At 50.4% G+C, this 17,600-nt stretch overlaps 2 protein-coding genes across 5 annotated transcripts; one reads left to right on the forward strand and one right to left on the reverse strand.

Moving 5' to 3' along the window:
• The first annotated feature begins 64 nt into the window (after positions 1-64).
• On the forward strand, positions 65-4,599 carry NOP16 (NOP16 nucleolar protein). The gene is made up of 5 exons (XM_004284838.4): positions 65-282; positions 373-481; positions 1,667-1,736; positions 3,255-3,361; positions 4,143-4,599. Exons 1-5 carry the CDS (start codon positions 176-178, stop codon positions 4,284-4,286), a joined length of 537 nt encoding a protein of 178 aa, XP_004284886.1. The 5' UTR covers positions 65-175; the 3' UTR covers positions 4,287-4,599.
• A 1,663-nt stretch (positions 4,600-6,262) lies between these two features.
• ARL10 (ADP ribosylation factor like GTPase 10) lies at positions 6,263-16,421 on the reverse strand. 4 transcript variants are annotated; one of them, XR_007476277.1, is made up of 6 exons: positions 15,771-16,421; positions 14,947-15,148; positions 11,864-12,039; positions 9,423-9,769; positions 8,879-8,990; positions 6,263-8,614 (listed from the first exon to the last, which is right to left on the reverse strand). XR_007476277.1 is itself a non-coding variant. In XM_033414905.2 (4 exons), the coding sequence occupies exons 1-4, from the start codon at positions 15,951-15,953 to the stop codon at positions 9,596-9,598; spliced, it is 735 nt and encodes a 244-aa protein (XP_033270796.1). In that variant the 5' UTR covers positions 15,954-16,421; the 3' UTR covers positions 6,263-9,595. The 4 variants fall into 4 exon arrangements, 1 of the variants encoding a protein (XP_033270796.1); XR_004479571.2 differs by having other exon boundaries at positions 6,263-8,990; XR_004479572.2 differs by having other exon boundaries at positions 8,879-9,769.
• Between the last annotated feature and the right edge of the window lie 1,179 nt (positions 16,422-17,600).

Here is a 17,600-nt window from a genome sequence, read left to right on the forward strand (position 1 = left end):
CGCAGGTGTAATCCCTCATGGCACTCTGGGAGTCGTAGTCTGCTGTCGCTGCGTGGAGGACTACATTTCCCCAAAGCCTGCGAAACCACGCGATCACTAGCCGGAAGGAGTCGCTACACTAGGTACTTGGAGTGAGAGGCACCGAGTCTGAGTTACCCGTTCTGGGGTCAGCGCGATGCCTAAAGCCAAGGGGAAGACCCGGAGGCAGAAGTTCGGTTATAATGTTAACCGGAAGCGTCTGAACCGGAATGCTCGACGGAAGGCAGCGCCGCGGATCGAATGGTGAGGGGACCAAGGTTCAGGAGTCAGGGGGCCTCGGGCGGGACAGCCGGCGAGATGATGGTTACGCGATCGCCCTCTCTTTTCCCGTAGCTCCCACATCCGACATGCCTGGGACCAGACCAAATCGGTGCGGCAGAACCTGGCCGATATGGGTTTGGCTATGGACCCCAACAGGGCAGTGCCCCTTCTTAAGAGAAAGGTAGTGACGTGATAGGGTCCCGGCCGTTGCCCTCCATCTCCAGCTCCCCCCCGCCCCCCACTCCCGCCATACTTAGCTGGGTTTCAGAACTTAGTCCTGTCTATTATTACCTCCCTCACGCCCTTCCTGGGTTTGCGACTTCCCCACAGCCAACTCGGCCAGGCTGTACTGACTGTGGTTGAGGGTCCCTTCATATTCCCTGCCCCAGCACACATTGGACCTGGGTTGGAACTTCCCCTTTCCTTCTGCACTTACTTTTTTTCCTCTGAAATTAAACTGTTTGGGTCCCTTGGCATCTCAGCCATAGTTTCCAGAATTTATCTTTTTCTGCCCTTAACTTTTCTAATAAGGAGTTTGGAATCTTTACTTACTGTTCCTTACACCTTTCCTCAGTTAGCCAGTCGTCCTTGGTCTGAGGCTTCCCTAGGGGTAGTTTTTCCCAGGGCTAATTTCTCCGGAATAATTATTTTTCTGGACCCGCTCTCAAAAATAGCACCCCTTTTCACTCAGTAACTTCTTTCCTGCTTTATTTTAATTCATTGGCAGTTGTAAATACTTGATGGTATATTATATTTGTATATTTGCTTATTGTCTGTGACTCTTTCCACCAACATAATCTCCTGGGGACAAGAATCTGTGTTCCATTCACTACTAAATCCTGTGCTGCTTAGGATGTGACTAGTGCTCAATAAATAGTCAACCTAATGAATGGGCTTGCTGATTGGATTTGTCCCATTGCCTTCAGACATGTTTCTTTTTATCCCTTCATGCCAGAAGAAAATGGTGCTACTGTTTCTTGAACAATTATGAAGCTAATAGCCAAGCACCGTCAGCTTGCTCTTCTGCATAAGAGAAGATGTCTGACAGCTCTTCCTCACTGTAAAGTATAAAGTGCTTTCACGTGCATTGTTTCATTTGCTAACCGCACAGTTAAGTGAGGCAGGCAAGCGGTATTATGCCCATTTTATAGTTAGGCACAGAAAGATGAATTGCTTACTTGAGCCTCTTGGGAACCACGAAGCTTCCAGGGAGGGCATTAGTTCTTTTTGTCATCTATTCTTGCCTTTGTGGAGGGATTCTTGTGGGTAATGCAGTTGTGTTGGGACGGGCAGGAGCCTTTAGAATTTCCCCTCATCCAGGATCTTTTCCTGTGTCTCCTAATCTCACGGTCTGTGTTCTCTGCAGGTAAAGGCCCTGGAAGTGGACGTGGAGGAGGGGCCTAAGGAGCTCATGCGGAAGCCCTATGTGCTCAATGGTGGGTGTGGGCCACATTCCTCTAGGTCACCATCCTGCTCAGTTAGAGCTGGAAAGGACCCTCAGATGTTCTCATTTCACAGATGGAGAAACTGAGGTTCAGAGGGAAAAAGTGAGCTGTTCTAGGGCTCAGCTTGCAGAGTTAGGACTGTGTCTCAGCTGAGACATTTTCAGTCTACTGGCTAAGCTCCAGTGTGTGAAGGGAGGTCAGAGATGTTCAGGGAGGATGTAACTAGTGCCTGAGAGGATAGAAGAGAAAACGGTAAGTCTCAGGCATACATTCAGCTTCTTATGAGATTAAGGATGAACAGATTTTTTTAAAGATTCCACCATGTAATCTTTCCAATGATAAATCCAATTTTATGTATATTAAGGCTATACAGACTGAATATTAAAACAGAAGAGGGTAAATTCTGCAGGGAAGCAGGAATACTCTGGAATATTCTACCCATCCTTCCTCTTTCCTGTCTGTGGTTTTTAACAGTTCTCCTAAAGTTTAAAGTATCTGAATGACCAGACATTTGATATAGAATTCTGTGAGTTCCTGTGTGTAGTCTATTTTAATGATTCTTGTAAGAGTTACTGACTGCACAGGACTGTATATACAAAATCGTGTGTACTCTCTGTAGTCAAAGCTAATCTTAAAAAGTTTTATTTTTAATTCTTTAATTAAAACAAAATTTAATTGTGGTTAAAAAGCACATAAAATTTACCATCTTAATCATTTTAAAATGTATAGCTCATTAGTGTTATATTCACATCATCTTGCAACAGAACTCCAGAACTTTCATCTTGCACGACTGAAACTCTTTACTCATGAAACAGTAATGCCCTGTTCTCCCCTCCCCGCAACCCATGGCAACCAAGTTAAAGATAATTTTGACTATAAGCAATTTTAGCACCTGACCCTGGATAAGATTTGATTACCTCATTTCCATGAGGTAGCTATTTTTCTCCCTTCATAGATGAGGAGTGGGGGAGTATTTACCTAGCTATTTTAGGTGTGAGGCCATTATTGGAGCTTGGCTTTTCCCCTCACAAAGGAGTAGATACACAAAGGAGTAGAGAGGTGCCTCAGGCCCTAGTTCTTACAGCTGGAGTTCTCATTTATTCACACCTTTCCATTTCACGTATTGTTATTAACTCTTCAAGAGATTCTCAGAGAGTTTTAGAGCTGGAAGGGAGCCCTGTCCTGTGGACAGGCACTGCATCTTCATCTCTGTCCCCAGGACCTGGCATTAAGTAGAGATTTTTAGTTTGGTGCCTTTCTTTCACCCATCTGAGGCCCAAAGAGCGGTGACTTGCCTTTCAGTTCATTGCTATACTGATAGATGCTTGTGCCATAGACAGAGCCTGGGACCTGACGGGCTAAAAAGAAGTTTCTAGCACTGAATTTGCAGATGGAAAAGCTCATCCGATGGTTGGTGTAGCAACTCTTGTGGCTTGGGATTGACTGAGCAGCTCAACTTGTGCAGGAAGCAAAGCTTCATTCCCTGTCTCTTGGCTTCTCTCAACCCAGACCTGGAGGCAGAAGCCAGCCTTCCAGAAAAGAAAGGAAATACGCTATCTCGGGATCTCATTGACTATGTTTGCTACATGGTGGAGAACCATGGGGAGGACTATAAGGTGAGTGGCTTAGGCCTGGCAGGAGGAACCACTTGGGGCCCTTTGGGAAGGTACCCTGGACCATTCAGGGTCTGATATGCTTGGCTATTGCCTGTTTCCTGAGACTGAATGGAAACAGAGAGGAAAGAGAGACCCTAAGAAATGGATGCCATTGACAGAATGCTTATAATTGGAGAGACTGAGTGGCCTGTGGTTCATATCACACTCATTAATACGTTTTGCTTGCATGGTATTTTTATTAATCAACTTGAACTACAGGTGACCCTTGAACAACTTGAGAGTTAATCTGTCTATATTTACAGTTGGTCCTCCAAGTCTGCGGTTCCTCGCATCTAGGGATTCAACCAACCATGGACCATGTAGTGCTGTAGTATTTACTACTGAAAAATATCCGTGTATAAGTCAACCCATACAGTTCACATCACATACAGTCAACCCATACAGTTCACATCTGTGTTGTTCAAGGGTTAACTGTAGTTGCCATTTTAATTATCGGAGGTTTCAAATAAAAGTCCTTATTTTTGGCTTCTCCTAAAAATTGAAAGATCTGGGTACATTGGATCCCCGTGCCCAGGTGGGATCAGTTGGCGATGGATGGAGAATGAGCTACTCAGTTGGTCCCAGTTCCTGCCTAGTCCCTGAGGGCATTTCCCCACATACACTATGGCTTTTAAGGTGAGGAATCTGAACCTCAGGGATGGGAAGTAGCTTGCCCAACTCAGGGCTAGGATTTGAACCTTGCCTGTCCAGCCTTCTTCAAGTGGCCCTTCTCCCTTCTTAGGCTATGGCCCGGGATGAGAAGAATTACTATCAAGATACCCCAAAACAGATTCGGAATAAGATCAACGTCTATAAGCGTTTTTACCCAGCGGAGTGGCAAGCCTTTGTCGATTCGTTGCAAAAGAATAAGATGGAGGTTGAGTGACTGGTTTACACCTGCCCCAGGTTGAGGCTTCCTCCTGGACGAGAGAAGCTGAGCCAGGGTTTAAGGCAAGGAGAGGTGTGCGGCTACAGATGAGTCTAGCCAAACCCCATGGAATCAAAAGGTTACAGCGCACACATACACACACACACACACACACAAAATCTCTCACACTTCCCTGGGGGAGACAATGTCTCCCAGAGGCTTCAATTTATGTTCTTCTGGAGTCTCTGGGAAAAGCCAAAACCTGCTGTTTTCAGAGTGGGTGGTTTGTTTGAATATAGTCTGTGTACAATAAAATACAGTATTTTACTTCTCTGATGGTTTTGTATTTGCCCCTTCCAGCCAAGCCCTGGGGCTGCCCCTGCAAAAACCTACTCAGCCAAGGTAAAGAGGCCATTCAGCCCTTTTTGCTCCATATTCACATGCCTTTCTAGGCACAGCCTCCCTCCTCTTCTCCCCTGTTCTGGTTCCACTGCTCTCTGCCTTGGTTTCCTGCATAGCAATTCCACTAACGCTTCTACAGAAGCCTGCTGGGAACTCTGGGCTGCTTGGGAGGGGCTTCCAGTGCTTGCCTCACCCCAGGCTGGGGGCTGGTGGACCGGTTCTCCATGGCCCTAGTCTGAGGCCAGCTGTGGCTCAAGGGCCAGAGGGTAAGGAGCTGTATAGCTGCTTCCTGGTCTGTCTGCAAGTGACCTGCCTTTGCTACTTGTCTTTCCTGAAGGGAGTCTGAGGCCCCCAAACTTGCTTTCTGAGACCGTCTGGGGACTGCTGAATACCACTGTGCTGTTGCCAAGCACTGGGCTACACACTGCATGGCCATTCCCTGGGGCCAGGCCTGCCTAATTCAGTGGCACAGCTGGTATGTAGCAGGATCACAGACAAAGTGTGGGGTGGGTGCTGGGCATTTTCTTGTCTTGATACGGTTATCCTCAGCTATTAATAATACAGAAAACCTGTTCCTAAGCTTTCTCCTTAAAGCACGTAAAATTTGTCTCTCCTCACTGCTCTTGAAAAGAAGGGCTTGTGTTTTTACATAGAACATTTCACATAAAACCCTGTAAGGTTGTGTGGGATCCTCGTCTTGCAGGTAAAGAAACAGGCTTGAGAGGCGTTAACGTGGGGTTTGAAGTCAAGTCTGCACGATGACTAAGCCTAGACTTTCTCTTGCTGGCCTTCTCTTTGGACCCTGAAGGCAGCCCACCTGTCCCACACCATTAAGGCAGGCTGGAAACTAGACAGAAACCACCCCCCATCAGATCCGGCCTGCTAGACTCCAGCAGTGACTGGCCATTGTGAACACCTCAAGCACAGCCTTTATGATTTGAGTCTGCAGCAGAGCTCCTGGGGGCCTTCGTGATTTGGCCTCCTAACTTCTGCCCTTCACAGCATTCCAAATTCAGGCCTTTGACCAGGCTGGGCCCTTAACCTTGTTTCTTCACCCAGTTCAGGTGCCAACTTTAGGAAGTCTTCCATACCACTTTCCTTTGCCCCCGGGCTGGAGTTCCCATGCCCCAGACTTCCTGTAGCAGTGCCTATCACAGTCATAACTACCTTTTAGTCTGGCTGACATTCTCTACCAGACTGGGCTTGAGTGCAGGGACCTTGTCTGGGAATCCCAGAGCCCAGCCCAAGGCAGGTACTGGGGGAATGCTTGTGGAATGGCGCCGCCTGCATTCTGACCTCTGGCATGGAGGCACTCAAAAGATGTTCTCGCTCCCATTTCCACGCCTAGCTCTGGCCCCAACAGCTAGAACTCCTCCCAAGGGTTTGGGTTCCTCCCCAAAAGTACTGAATTAGGCCAAAGCTGATGTTCCTTAACCCCCCCACCCCCACGTGGACTGAAGAGCCAGGGAACTGGAACTTGCTGATTGACACGTTGTGTCACAGCAAGTGTTCTGGGACCACCCTCCATAGCTGCCCCTCACTGGAACTATAAGCACCAAGCACACGTTCCTCAAAATCAGATTTATGTGAAACCATATCCAACTTTTTTGCGTTTATTGTATACTTTAAACAGCCACCAACACTCCGTTTTATGCAGTTCGTGGGTCCGTGTTCACAGGGCATGGGCTGGGACAGCAAGGCTCCTTTACTTCAGATCTTTGATGGCAATCTTCCCCTTGTCCCTTAATAGGCCCACCTCCTGGAGGCAGCAGGAAAACTTGGAGGTGCCCCTTTTCAGTTACTAGAAAGGACTTAGAGGATGTGGGAGCACACAGCAAAGATGAGAGGCAGACTGCTCAGACTGCCCAGGTCTGAGGTCTGGGGCAGGATGAGGACGACAATGGACACCACAGGCGAGTTTTAGCAGCTGGTTCGAGATGCTGGCAGTTGATACTAAACTAGCATAAGAACAAAATGTTTCTTTCCCAAAGGCAAGTGGAAACATTATTTTGGAGAACCTGGGGTTTCATTCAGACAGACAGGCTAGAGTTGTGAGATTTTTCGTTAGCATTTCTCTGTGGAGGATCGGGAGGCCAGGATGGACCAACTTCACCTCCTCCCCAGTCTTTACAGCTGGATACCAATGTGTCAGTGCAAGCTTGCAACGGGCAGTTCTGGGCGCCAAGAAGTGCCAGAGGAGGCTTCTTAGAATAGGCAGCCAGTCCAAGGTGATGGTCCCAGCAGCCTCAGGATCCCTCTTGCCTAGACCATCCACATGTCCAAGCTCTGGGCCAGGCTGGCCTCTCTTCAGAGGGATAGCAGCAGGTCAGAAGCCATGGTTTCATTTAAATAACTCTTAAGAACAGAAGCCACTAGAGCCAGGGTAAGTGATCCAGGCACAGGTTCAACCAGCAAGTAGGTGCAGAAACTTCCTTCCCATGTGAAGTGGGCACTGTATTGTCTTCATTAGAATATGACAGCTGCCCAGCCATTCACTCCCTATTTCCAAGCTCAGGTAGAGTCAGGGCAGTAGGGGGAACACAGCATCACCCAGGCTAGTCAGGAACCTCACTTTGAGATGAACAGCTCCAGGTAATGACTGGTTCCCTAAAGCAGTCATCTGGGCTCCAGAACCAAAGTCACATTCAGGAACAACTAGGTAAGAGCACCACAAGGCCAGGCAGTTAGCTGTTCCTAAGAAAGGCCTTTCCCCCACTTTGCCCAATCTGGTCCTGGTAGGAACTGGAGCAGATGAGTACTGTATGCCACCCAGCCAGGCCAGCAGCTCCATACGTGAGGCACAGCCACAGGCCAAAAGAATGTCTATACACTCTGTGCAAGTACCAGGGACCTTCAGTGCTCCTCAGTGGTGTCTTCTGGTGTGCCACTGGGACCTGTCAGTTCTGAGAGTAGTCTTTGAAAGTTACTAAAGTACATATAGTTAAACTCTAGTCAAGTTCACCTCCCCACAGTGGGGACTTTAAAAACCTTACTACATAGTGATACTCATTAGACCAAAGGCAGATCTTAATTAGTAGAAAAGGGTGCCCCCCTCAACAATGCTGGCTCCAAAGGTAACTTTTAAGTACTAGAGGACAAGGTGGAGTTCATAGAACAGAGAAGTAGTCTCTCAACCTTCTAATGGCGAAATGAAAAGTGTCAGCAGAGCTTCAAAGTCTACTCTAAAACCCAAGTCATTCCCGAAATATTTAAAATAAAATCAGTCAAATCACTTCTTAAAGCAGAAAGTTAATCAGAATTTCAAAGAAAGTGATTCTATTCTGAGACATCTACAGCCCACCTTCCTGGCCTGCCCCTTTTGCACCGGTCAAATGAAACAAAGGCACATAATCTCTATTCTCAATTAAAAAGCAAACTGAGTTGGATATCTCCTTGAAAAAAAGGCCCATTTGTGGAGATGACAGTTCAGTGGCCCCTGACAGACAAAAGACTCCTTCTTTTGTCTGCACTAAAGAGAAGTGTCAATCCAGAGACAGTCCTTAAACTGGCTGATCACTGGAAACAGGAGAATAGTGGAATGTGTACTGGAGAGGACAGCAGAAATTCCGTCCAACTTTGCCTTAGCTGGGCAATCAGCAGGTCTAGAAAGGCTGAGTGATGTACCCAAGGCTACCCTGTTGGTTGGTCTGCTGATTCTCATTTCTTTTTATTTGGGTAACTATGATGAAATTGCCTCTCCCAGAGTCATGTTACCTACACAGAGTTTGTGTCCCTTTGACTACTGGGTCAAGTGGTGGAGTTCAAGTTCATATGGATCATTGTGAAGTATTATGACATCAATTATAGCCACAGAGGGTCAGGGGAGTGCAAGCTTTGTCTCCACTGACACATGTAGCTTACCACACTGTCATTCATGATTCCAGTTATTTTCCTCAAAGATCCAAATTTTCCATGACAATCATCTGGGGTTTTAATAACAGCACCTAGAAACAGAGCCTAAACTTTGGCCTGTTCCTTTTATAAATAAATAAATAAATAAATAAATGCAGTTTGGAGGGCAACGTCCCACTCCACTGACAGTCTTCTTCCCAGGGACACAGGCAGGCTCCTTCCTTCCCCAGACTTATGTAAACATGGGCATTGGCACAGTTAGTGTAAGAGCAGCAGCTTCTGTCTCCAGATTTTGGTGGGGTGGGTGGCTGGGGGAAGCTTTCAGTTTTTCTGATTAGCGGGTGAATACCACTTACTCTGTAGTCAAGAGGCTGATGGGCCAGGCCTCAACCTCGGGGAAGCAGGGAGGTTTCAGAAAGCTCCTTGCTAGGATCTCTAGGTTCGTCCTTGAGCTTCTTATCTTCATGGCTGGGAAATACATCTCCAAGTTAGAAAAAAAACATAGAAATCACTTCTCTTTAAAAAGGATGGCCCTGGGGCCAGAGAGGGAGGGATTGCACAAGGCCATGAGCCAGCTGGGGTTGGAGGATAATGCAGGAGTGGGGGTCTGAGCTCACAGCGTACTGCCCAGAACCTGCCCACATTAGAGGGGTGTGAAGTCACCAGGAGGGAATGGTCTAGACTGGGCATACTTCGGACACCTACAATGGTCCTCAACCACTGGGACCTATAGGGCAGGGAGAACTAACCCTGCTGAGCAGCTCACTGTACAGGTCAGAGGACGAGGCTGCCTTCCCTGGTGAAAGTGGGATTCACTCCCAGCCCAGAATGGGCAAGACACCATTCTCTCCCACCCTCAGCCTCACCCATCTCCCTGCTTCAGCCTCATGGCTAGCTCACCAAGGCTTCCATATGGTTCCTGGCCTTGCCCAGGCCCTGCTCTTGAGAGGGCGAGGAGGGGAGAAGGGAAGTGCTGCCACATAGCCTGTGCCCCAGGCCCCGGCTGGGGATGAAGAAGCAGGAGGAGCAGAACTGGGGTCCCAGGGCTGGCTGGTGAACAGGTGGGTACCAGCCTAGGAGAGAAGCTCCAGGAGCAGTCTCCAGATGTGCACGGTGCCAGGATTTTCAAAGCCGGCTCCTGCAGGGGCAATGCTGGCTGCCAAGAGGAAGACTTCCCGCTGGTTATCGATAGCCTGAAGGCCCAGCTCCTGCTGCAGCTCCACCACACTCATGGCCTCGCTCAGGTCCTGGGATGAAACAGAGATGTCAGGCGGGACTGACAGTGTTTCCCAACAACCCACCCTTGTCATCTATGAAATAAACTGTTCTTCGGCTCCCTGGGGGAACACTGGGGCCTAAGTTCTCTCACGGCCACTTGGTCTAAACTCTCTTCCTCATCTCTGACTTTCTTGGTATCAATCTCTTTCCACCCCGTCATTCTTACCCACAGCCACTGTGCTAAGAAAGAGCACTTCCTCTAAGTCAGGCATTGTGATAGGCACTTAATCTTACTTAATTCTCACAGTCCACACTTAACTGCTGAGGAAATAAGCTCAGGGAGGTGAAGTCATTTAGCCAATGAAACAGTGATAAGTGGCAGAGCCAGGTTTCAAACTCAGGTTGGCTTGATGACCAAGTTTATAACCTTTATAGGAATCCTAGCTCAGTTTCCTAAACTTAATGGTGGAGAGAGAGATCTTACAGTAGGGTCACTTCCAGACAAGGGCCTTACCTTCCCTAGACTTCTAGAAACCCAGTGACATGAAAAAGAAGCCACTACACAACATGGCTGGTGATGGTACATTTTAATTTCAAGCCTAGCCCAAGATTAAAATGATTCTTCTTGGAGCAATTCATAAGAGTGCTGGGACCTCAGGTTCAAAATCACTATAAATTATAGTTTATATACAAGATGATGATGTGATTCACTGTCCAAACTGGGGTACTTCTTTTTATTTTAATTAATTTATTTTAACGTCTTTATTGGAGTCTAACTGCTTTACAATGTTGTGTTAGTTTCTGCTTTATAACAAAGTGAATCAGCTATACATATACATATATCCCCATATCCCCTCCCTCTTGCGTCTCCCTCTCACCCTCCCTATCCCACCCCTCTAGGTGGACACAAAGCACTGAACTGATCTCCCTGTGCTAGGCAGCTGCTTCCCACTAGCTATTTTACATATGACCCCTCTAGGCGGTCACAAAGCACCGAGCACCAAGCTGATCTCCCTGTGCTATGCAGCTGCTTCCCACTAGCTAGCTATTTTACATTTGGTAGTGTATATATGTCACTGCTACTCTCTCACTTTGTCCCAGCTTACCCTTCCCCCTCCCCATGTCAAACTGGGGTACTTCAGAGACTCAAAGTAGGTATTATTAATAGTTATACCAGAGCAACAGGCATAAATGGGGGCTGTCCCAGGCAGACCAGGACATATGGTTACCCTATTTATAAATGACGGTCAAGTATTTCCTGATAGGCAGAGGGAACCTGAGGTCAAAGATGGACAGCCTCTCTCCAAGCCAGGCTGGAAACCTCTCTCCACAGCTATCAGGACCATGGGCACAGGCCACATGAAATATGACAGGACTCTATACTGTGGCAGAGAATGGCATCTTAAGTGTGTGATGCCGAGAGTTGCTGGGCCAGGAGAGGTAGAGTGAAGAGCAGGAACTTTGAGGAAGATCTAAGCTCAACTCCTGGCTTTGCCACATACCAGCTGTAACTTTGGGCTAACAGCAAGGCCTATAGTGGGGTTTTTGTAAGACTGAAGTGAGGTCACGATTACCAGGTGCTTAGCATGCTGTAAGCACACAATAAATGTTAGTTCTTATTATTTAATCTGTTCAACTTCTTATCACTTCCTAGCTATAGCTCTCTGATCTAGAGTCAGAAATCATATGAACATAGAAGAGTGGAAAAGGTGCAGGTTTTGGAGTTAAGACATTCCAATTTTACTATTTTCAAGGTGTACAAAATTTCTCTGAGCTTCAGATTCCCCATCTGTAAAATGGAAAGAGTATCCCATATCTTGTAGGGTGAACAGAAGCATAATATGAAACGTTATTTGAAACCACACCTGGGAAATAGTGGACACTTAATAATAATTTTTCTCATTTCTCTAGGATGACAAATGACAGGCAAAGAGGAAGGCAGAGAGAGGATGAGGATTAGGAATGAGAAAAGAGTACAGGTAACAGAGGTGGGGGACAGTTTCTCAGCTAAGCGTTGCAGGTCATGGGCCTGGGCCCGAATACCTCTCCAGTGCTCCCTGCCCCTGCCCAGGCATCTGTGGATCAAGCCCGCCTGGCCTGAGCCAGCCTCCCATGGCCCTCACCTGCTTGTTGGCCACGATGACGACAGGCAGGTCAGGGTCCTTGTCCAGTAGCTTGTGCAGCTCCTGTCGGGCCCAGGGCAACCGCAGCCGGTCAGCCGAGTCCACCATGAACACCAGCACGTCTACTTCATTCACAAACTCCTTCCAGTAGAAACGCAGATTCTGGCTGCCACCGACTGAGGAGAGGCCAGGGGCCAGCTCAGAGCCTCCCTGGGCCCTGGCTCTCTACATATAGCCTGACCCCACCCCACTTCCTGGCTTCCAAGGCTCCACTGGCCAGGAGCAAGGGTAAGTCCACAGGTTCCAGAGCCAATCAGACCTGGGTTTAGCTCCAGCTCTGACAGCTAAGTCGCCCTGCGCAGGTCGCTACCTCCGAGCATCAGTCTCCTCCTCACTGAACTTACCTAACAGGTTGCAGCAAGACCCAAAGGTACCACATGCAATGCACCTTTCACAGGACTGGTGTATACTATATGCTCAATAAATAGTACTCTGGTTCTTTCTCCTGGGCTGCCTTGCCTCCTCCCAAATCCTAGCTTCCTCCTGGGTCAGTGGCAGCTGTGGTCAGCAGCCAGGGCTCCCTGCCCTGCCTGTGCACAGCCATTCTCCATTCGGCTTCTCTTGTTCAGTCTAGTCGCCCCATTTTCTTTCCTTGGAAACACCATACTCAATAGTGTCACCAAGTGGCTGCCCAAGTAGCACCCCCAACCTGGGTTATTCCTGTTCCCCTCTGTCCCTCTGCAAAGTCCCCACTGGTCATCCTGCATCCTAGTGTTTCTGGTTATACTTCTGACACTTGTGGGCTCTAAGCTCTTTGAGAGTTAGAGCTATTTATCTCTGGATCCCCCCAAAGCCCTCAGCACAATGCCTGGCACATAGCAGGCACTCAACAAGTATATACTGAGTGCTTACTAGGTGCCAAGCACTGATCTGGGTGCTGGAGATACAGAGGTGAGCAAGGCAGGCAGGGGCCCTGCTCTCAAGGAGCTCCCTCCGTAACCAGAAACAACACAGCAGTAACACATAAACACATTCCACAAAGGAAGGAAGTAAAACAGAAAAAGTGAAAGGGGTGGGGTGAGGTGGTTGTATGTGCTGGTGGCTTTGGACTGGTTGGTCTGGGAAGGTGGTCTAAGGAGGCAGCATGTGAGCTGAGTCTGGGATGACGAGAAGGAGCTAGTCATGAGATGAGGCAGAGAGAAGCAGAGCAAGATCCATGTGTTCGAGAAACAGAAGGCTGAGGCGCCGCCAGAAGGGGAGAGGAGGAAGCCATGACCAGCAAGGCTGCCCAGGGCTGGACCACACAGGGCCTGTAAAGCCACAGTGAGTCTGTGGGGAGCCCCTTAAGCATTTTAAGCAAGAATGACATGATCTGATACGGGTTTCTGAAAGATACCTACGGCCAACATTGAGGACAGAAGTGGAAGCAGGAAGACCAGCAAGGAGACTGTTGTAGTCCTGACAGGTGACCACGGCTTGGACCAATTAGGCAGAGATGGAGGTGGGGAGAAGTGAACAGATGCAGACTCGACTGGAGGATAAAGCTGACAGAACTAGCTAATAAAATGGATATAGGAGGTGTGGGGAAGGCAAAAGTTGTCAAAAATGCACAAAGTGCTCACTCTCAGCTGGGCTGCAGGCCAGGCACTGTAGGAGACCACAGTGAAGTGTGTGCTGTGGGAGGGGAAAGCCCCAGGACTTGAATGGGAGATCTGGGTTTGAATCCAGGTTGGGTGACCTTACTGAGCCTGGGATGTTAACAGGGCAGACCCCTGGGTAACATGAAAACATCAAACCCCTTCTTCCAAGGTGAAGGGAGGGGGATACTGTCTCTGCCAGACAGAGTGGGCCTTAAGTGCAGAACCCCCACTTGAATTTTCTGTGTCCCTGGCACAAGAGATGGAGACAGGGAAAGCTTGTTGAAAGGACTAAATCTCAGGTGAATGTCAGCGTTTGCTACAGTCAGGGAGAAAAGATGTAGCCAGGGCAGGCTAGCAGGCAAGGCCCTGAGACCAGAGGAACTGGACCCATTCAGGCCAAAAGCCAGGTCCTCAGAGTCCGATCCCACCACTTTAGGACCTAACTAAACCCACCTAATCTTTATGGTCTGAGTCCTTTGGCTGGCAGGAAGGCTACCCGTCCATCCCCACTGAGTCTGTGGCTGAACACAGGTGGTTAAGTACTGCTGCGCTCTCAATACCCTCTCTCCCATCCTCTCCTGGGATCCCAAGAGGCCTAACACTGAGGGCAGGAGGATGCTCAGACCCTCTCTGATCACTCACTCAACAAGCTCTCCCAGGTACCTGATTGGGGCTGGGCCCTAGAGGCCAGAGCTGGATCGGATTTATCGGTGCCCCAGATGCCTAGTCAGGGACACAGGGTGGTATGTGGCAAACACTGCAGCAGGAGGAGCTCTTAATCTAGCCTATAGGGGTCAGAGAAGGCTTCAGAGGGATATCATGTTTGACTTAAATCTTGAAGGATGAACAGCAGTTTAACAAGGGAAGAAGGGCTTTCCGGACTGGGGGAACAGTGTGCATGCAAAGCACAGAAGATTAGAAAGAAAACAGCAAGCACCCTTCAGAAGATTAGAAAGAAAACAGCAAGCACCCTTCAGAAACAAGCACTGCGAATGGTGCTTAACATCGAGAGTCCAGAGCCAGATAGTCTGCATTAGCTGACCGGCAAGCTGCGTGCGCTTGGATAAATTATTTTACTGGGCCTCGATAAATAAAAAAAAATTATTTTTCTGGGCCTCCTTTCCTCACATATAATGAAGGTGGTAACTGTTTCCGGTTTTATGGAGTTGTTGGGAGGATTTTTAAAGTGATGTCTGTCAAGGGCTTGGCATACTGGAAACTTTAGCTGTTAGTATCTCAGTGTTAGGCATGTGGGCTGCAGTAAGGGTGAGGGACAGGGGTCGACCAAGCCAGAGTACAGAGCTTGGACTATATCCTGTGTCGCAGGGAGGCGTGGGAAGGACTTTCTACAGGGGCGTGTCCTGCTTAGATAAAAAGCCACAGCTTGGGTCCAGCTGAGATGATGGGGAGACAGCGGGAGACACGGGGGGAGGGTCTGCTCACTCTCCAGCAGGTCCACCTCGAAGTTCTTGGTGGGCAGCCGCACGGAGTTGAAGCCCCAGGTGGGGATGTGGCCTTCCAGCGGTGGCTTCCCGGCCAGCACGCGCAGGAACGTGCTCTTCCCAGAGCCATCCAGCCCCAGCACCAGCACCTCGCGCTGCTCCAACTCCTCCAACGCCGGCTCCTCGTCCGCCTCGTCCTCGGGCTGTGGGGTACGGGTCAGGCTGCGGTTGGCACCCTCCCGCCTGACCCTTCCCCATAGAAGACCGAAGGCCCAAAGCGCCCATCCCCGCCCTGCCACCGTTAAAGGGGCAGCCAGACCCGCTCTGCTGCAAAGGGACTAGCGGGGCCTATGGAGTCCTCAGTCTCAAGACCCGTTCTTCAGGTTTTTCCTGAGTGACCTCGGGCAAATTCCTACCCCTCGCGGAGCGTCAGCCTCCTCAGACTGACAATCCCCACATTCCACAGCGAAAGGAACAACCGAGTCGGGGTAAGGCGCAAATGAACCGCGCGGGCCGGGTGAGGGGGCGGAGGGCCTCTCCCGGCATCCCCCGGCCCGCGCGCACTGCGCAGGCGCCGGGCGGGCGCGGGCTGGGCCCGGCGCGGGCCCGCCAGGCTACGGCTGCCCAGAGGAAGCCCTAGGCCTACGGCGGCGCAGCATAGCACACTCCCCCAAACGCCCACCCGTTCCTCGGTTCCGGGACTCCCGGCCGCCCGACGCGCGTCCACCCGCGCGAGGCCTGCGGCGTCAAGCTCCCGCCCCGCAGGGCGGCGGTCACACCCCTCTGCTGCGCACGCGGAGGCGCAGATCCCCTCCAGGTACTCACGTCCCATTCGTCCCACTCCGGAAGGCGGGCAGGCTCCGTGCCCCACCAGGCTTCGCCTCCGTCCCAGCGCCGCTCCCGTCCGCGGCCGAAGTAGGTCTTCCAGAGGATGAAGATCACCGAACCAAGCACGGCCGCCGCGCCACCCAGCGCCAGCACCAACGGGCTTAGCGGCCGCGGCGCCATCGGGCCGGGCGAGGGGAGCGGGTACCGGCTGCACAAGCCGAACCAGCCGGCCTGCCGAAGATGGCCCCGCTGCGAACTGCCTCGGCCGCGCCCACCCACCCAACCGAGACCCGCACTACAAGCCCCACAATGCACCGCCGCTGTCGCGACAGGCCGCCCGCGCCCTGGCGGCTGGAGTGGGGGCGCTGGCCGGAGCGCGGGGACCTTCTGCCCACTCTGCAAGGTGCGATGTGGAGCGAGAGGCTGTGCCTGGGCAGGACAAGAGGCGGTGATACTGGCATCTACCGAGCACTTGCTGTGTGCCAAGGGGTTAGCTCACAGCTGTTCTAGGTTACCCCTTAAAACAGTGCCTCTTAGAAGGGAAAACCGAGGCCCAAGCCACACCGTAGTGCTTTGGTGAAGCCTGCATTCAAACCCAGGCGATCTGTTTCCTGCATCCCTCAAGATCTCGGAAAGGAATTCTATGGGATGGCAGGTTATGGAGTGCAGAAACAGGACTGGAACCCAGGTCCATGACTGTTTGTACGCTCTACCCTGCCTTGGCTGCTGCCTGGTTCCCAGGGGTTCTGCTCTCTTGTGGTCTCTTGGCATCCTGATGAAGCAGGCAGGTCCAGGAGTCTGTTTAGACCTGACCACTTTGTCCTCCGTGACCCCAGTGACTGCCAAAGTTTCCAGATGTAACACAAGGAGGAAAAGCAGGAGAAACGGGCCTGGGTACTTAAGAGGAGGACCCTGTGAAGAGAATGGGTATATTTTTACTGTAAACCACCTCAAGCCATCTTATACAACAGGGAGGACTCTGGGCTTTTTTCTAGTCATCCCCCGGTATGCTCAGATCTCTCCTGTTTCCTCTGCCTCTGGTTGCTACCTCTCCTTTCCATTTTAGCCCTGCATTGCCTATTCTTTGACCCACCCACCCAGAGAAGCTGTTCTCACCAGGGTCTCTAACAAACCCCTTGTTGGTAAATCCCTTGGTGGCATCTTAGTTCTTATCTTGCTTGACCTCCTGGCACCATTTAACACCGTTAAATCTTTTTTTTTTTTTTTTCAGTACGCGGACCTCTCACTGTTGTGGCCTCTCCCGTTGCGGAGCACAGCCTCCGGACGCGCAGGCTCAGCCGCCATGGCTCACGGGCCCAGCCGCTCCGCGGCATGTGGGATCTTCCCGGATCGGGGCGCGAACCCGTGTCCCCTGCATCGCCAGGCGAACTCTCAACCACTGCGCCAGCAGAGAAGCCCTTTTTTTTTTTTTTAATTTTATTTTTGGCTGCATTGGGTCTTTGTTGCTGTGCATGGGCTTTCTCTAGTTGCGGCGAGTGGGGGCTACTCTTCTTTGCAGTGCGCGGGCTTCTCGTTACAGTGGCTTCTCTTGTTGCAGAGCACAGGCTCTCGGCGCGCAGGCTCAGTAGTTGTGGTGCACGGGCTTAGGTGCTCCGCGGCATGTGGGATCTTCTCGGACCAGGGCTCGAACCCATATCCCCTGCATTGGCAGGCGGATTCTTAACCACTGCACCACCAGGGAAGCCCCAACACTGTTATATCTTAGCAGATGTTTTAATCTTCTTGGGCTGTCGTAACAAAATACCACAAACTGGGTGAAAAACAATAAGAATTTAGTTCTCACAGTTCTGGAGGCTAGGAAGTCCA

The sequence above is a fragment of the Orcinus orca genome, chromosome 3, assembly GCF_937001465.1.
Source record: "Orcinus orca chromosome 3, mOrcOrc1.1, whole genome shotgun sequence".
NCBI lineage: Eukaryota > Metazoa > Chordata > Mammalia > Artiodactyla > Delphinidae > Orcinus > Orcinus orca.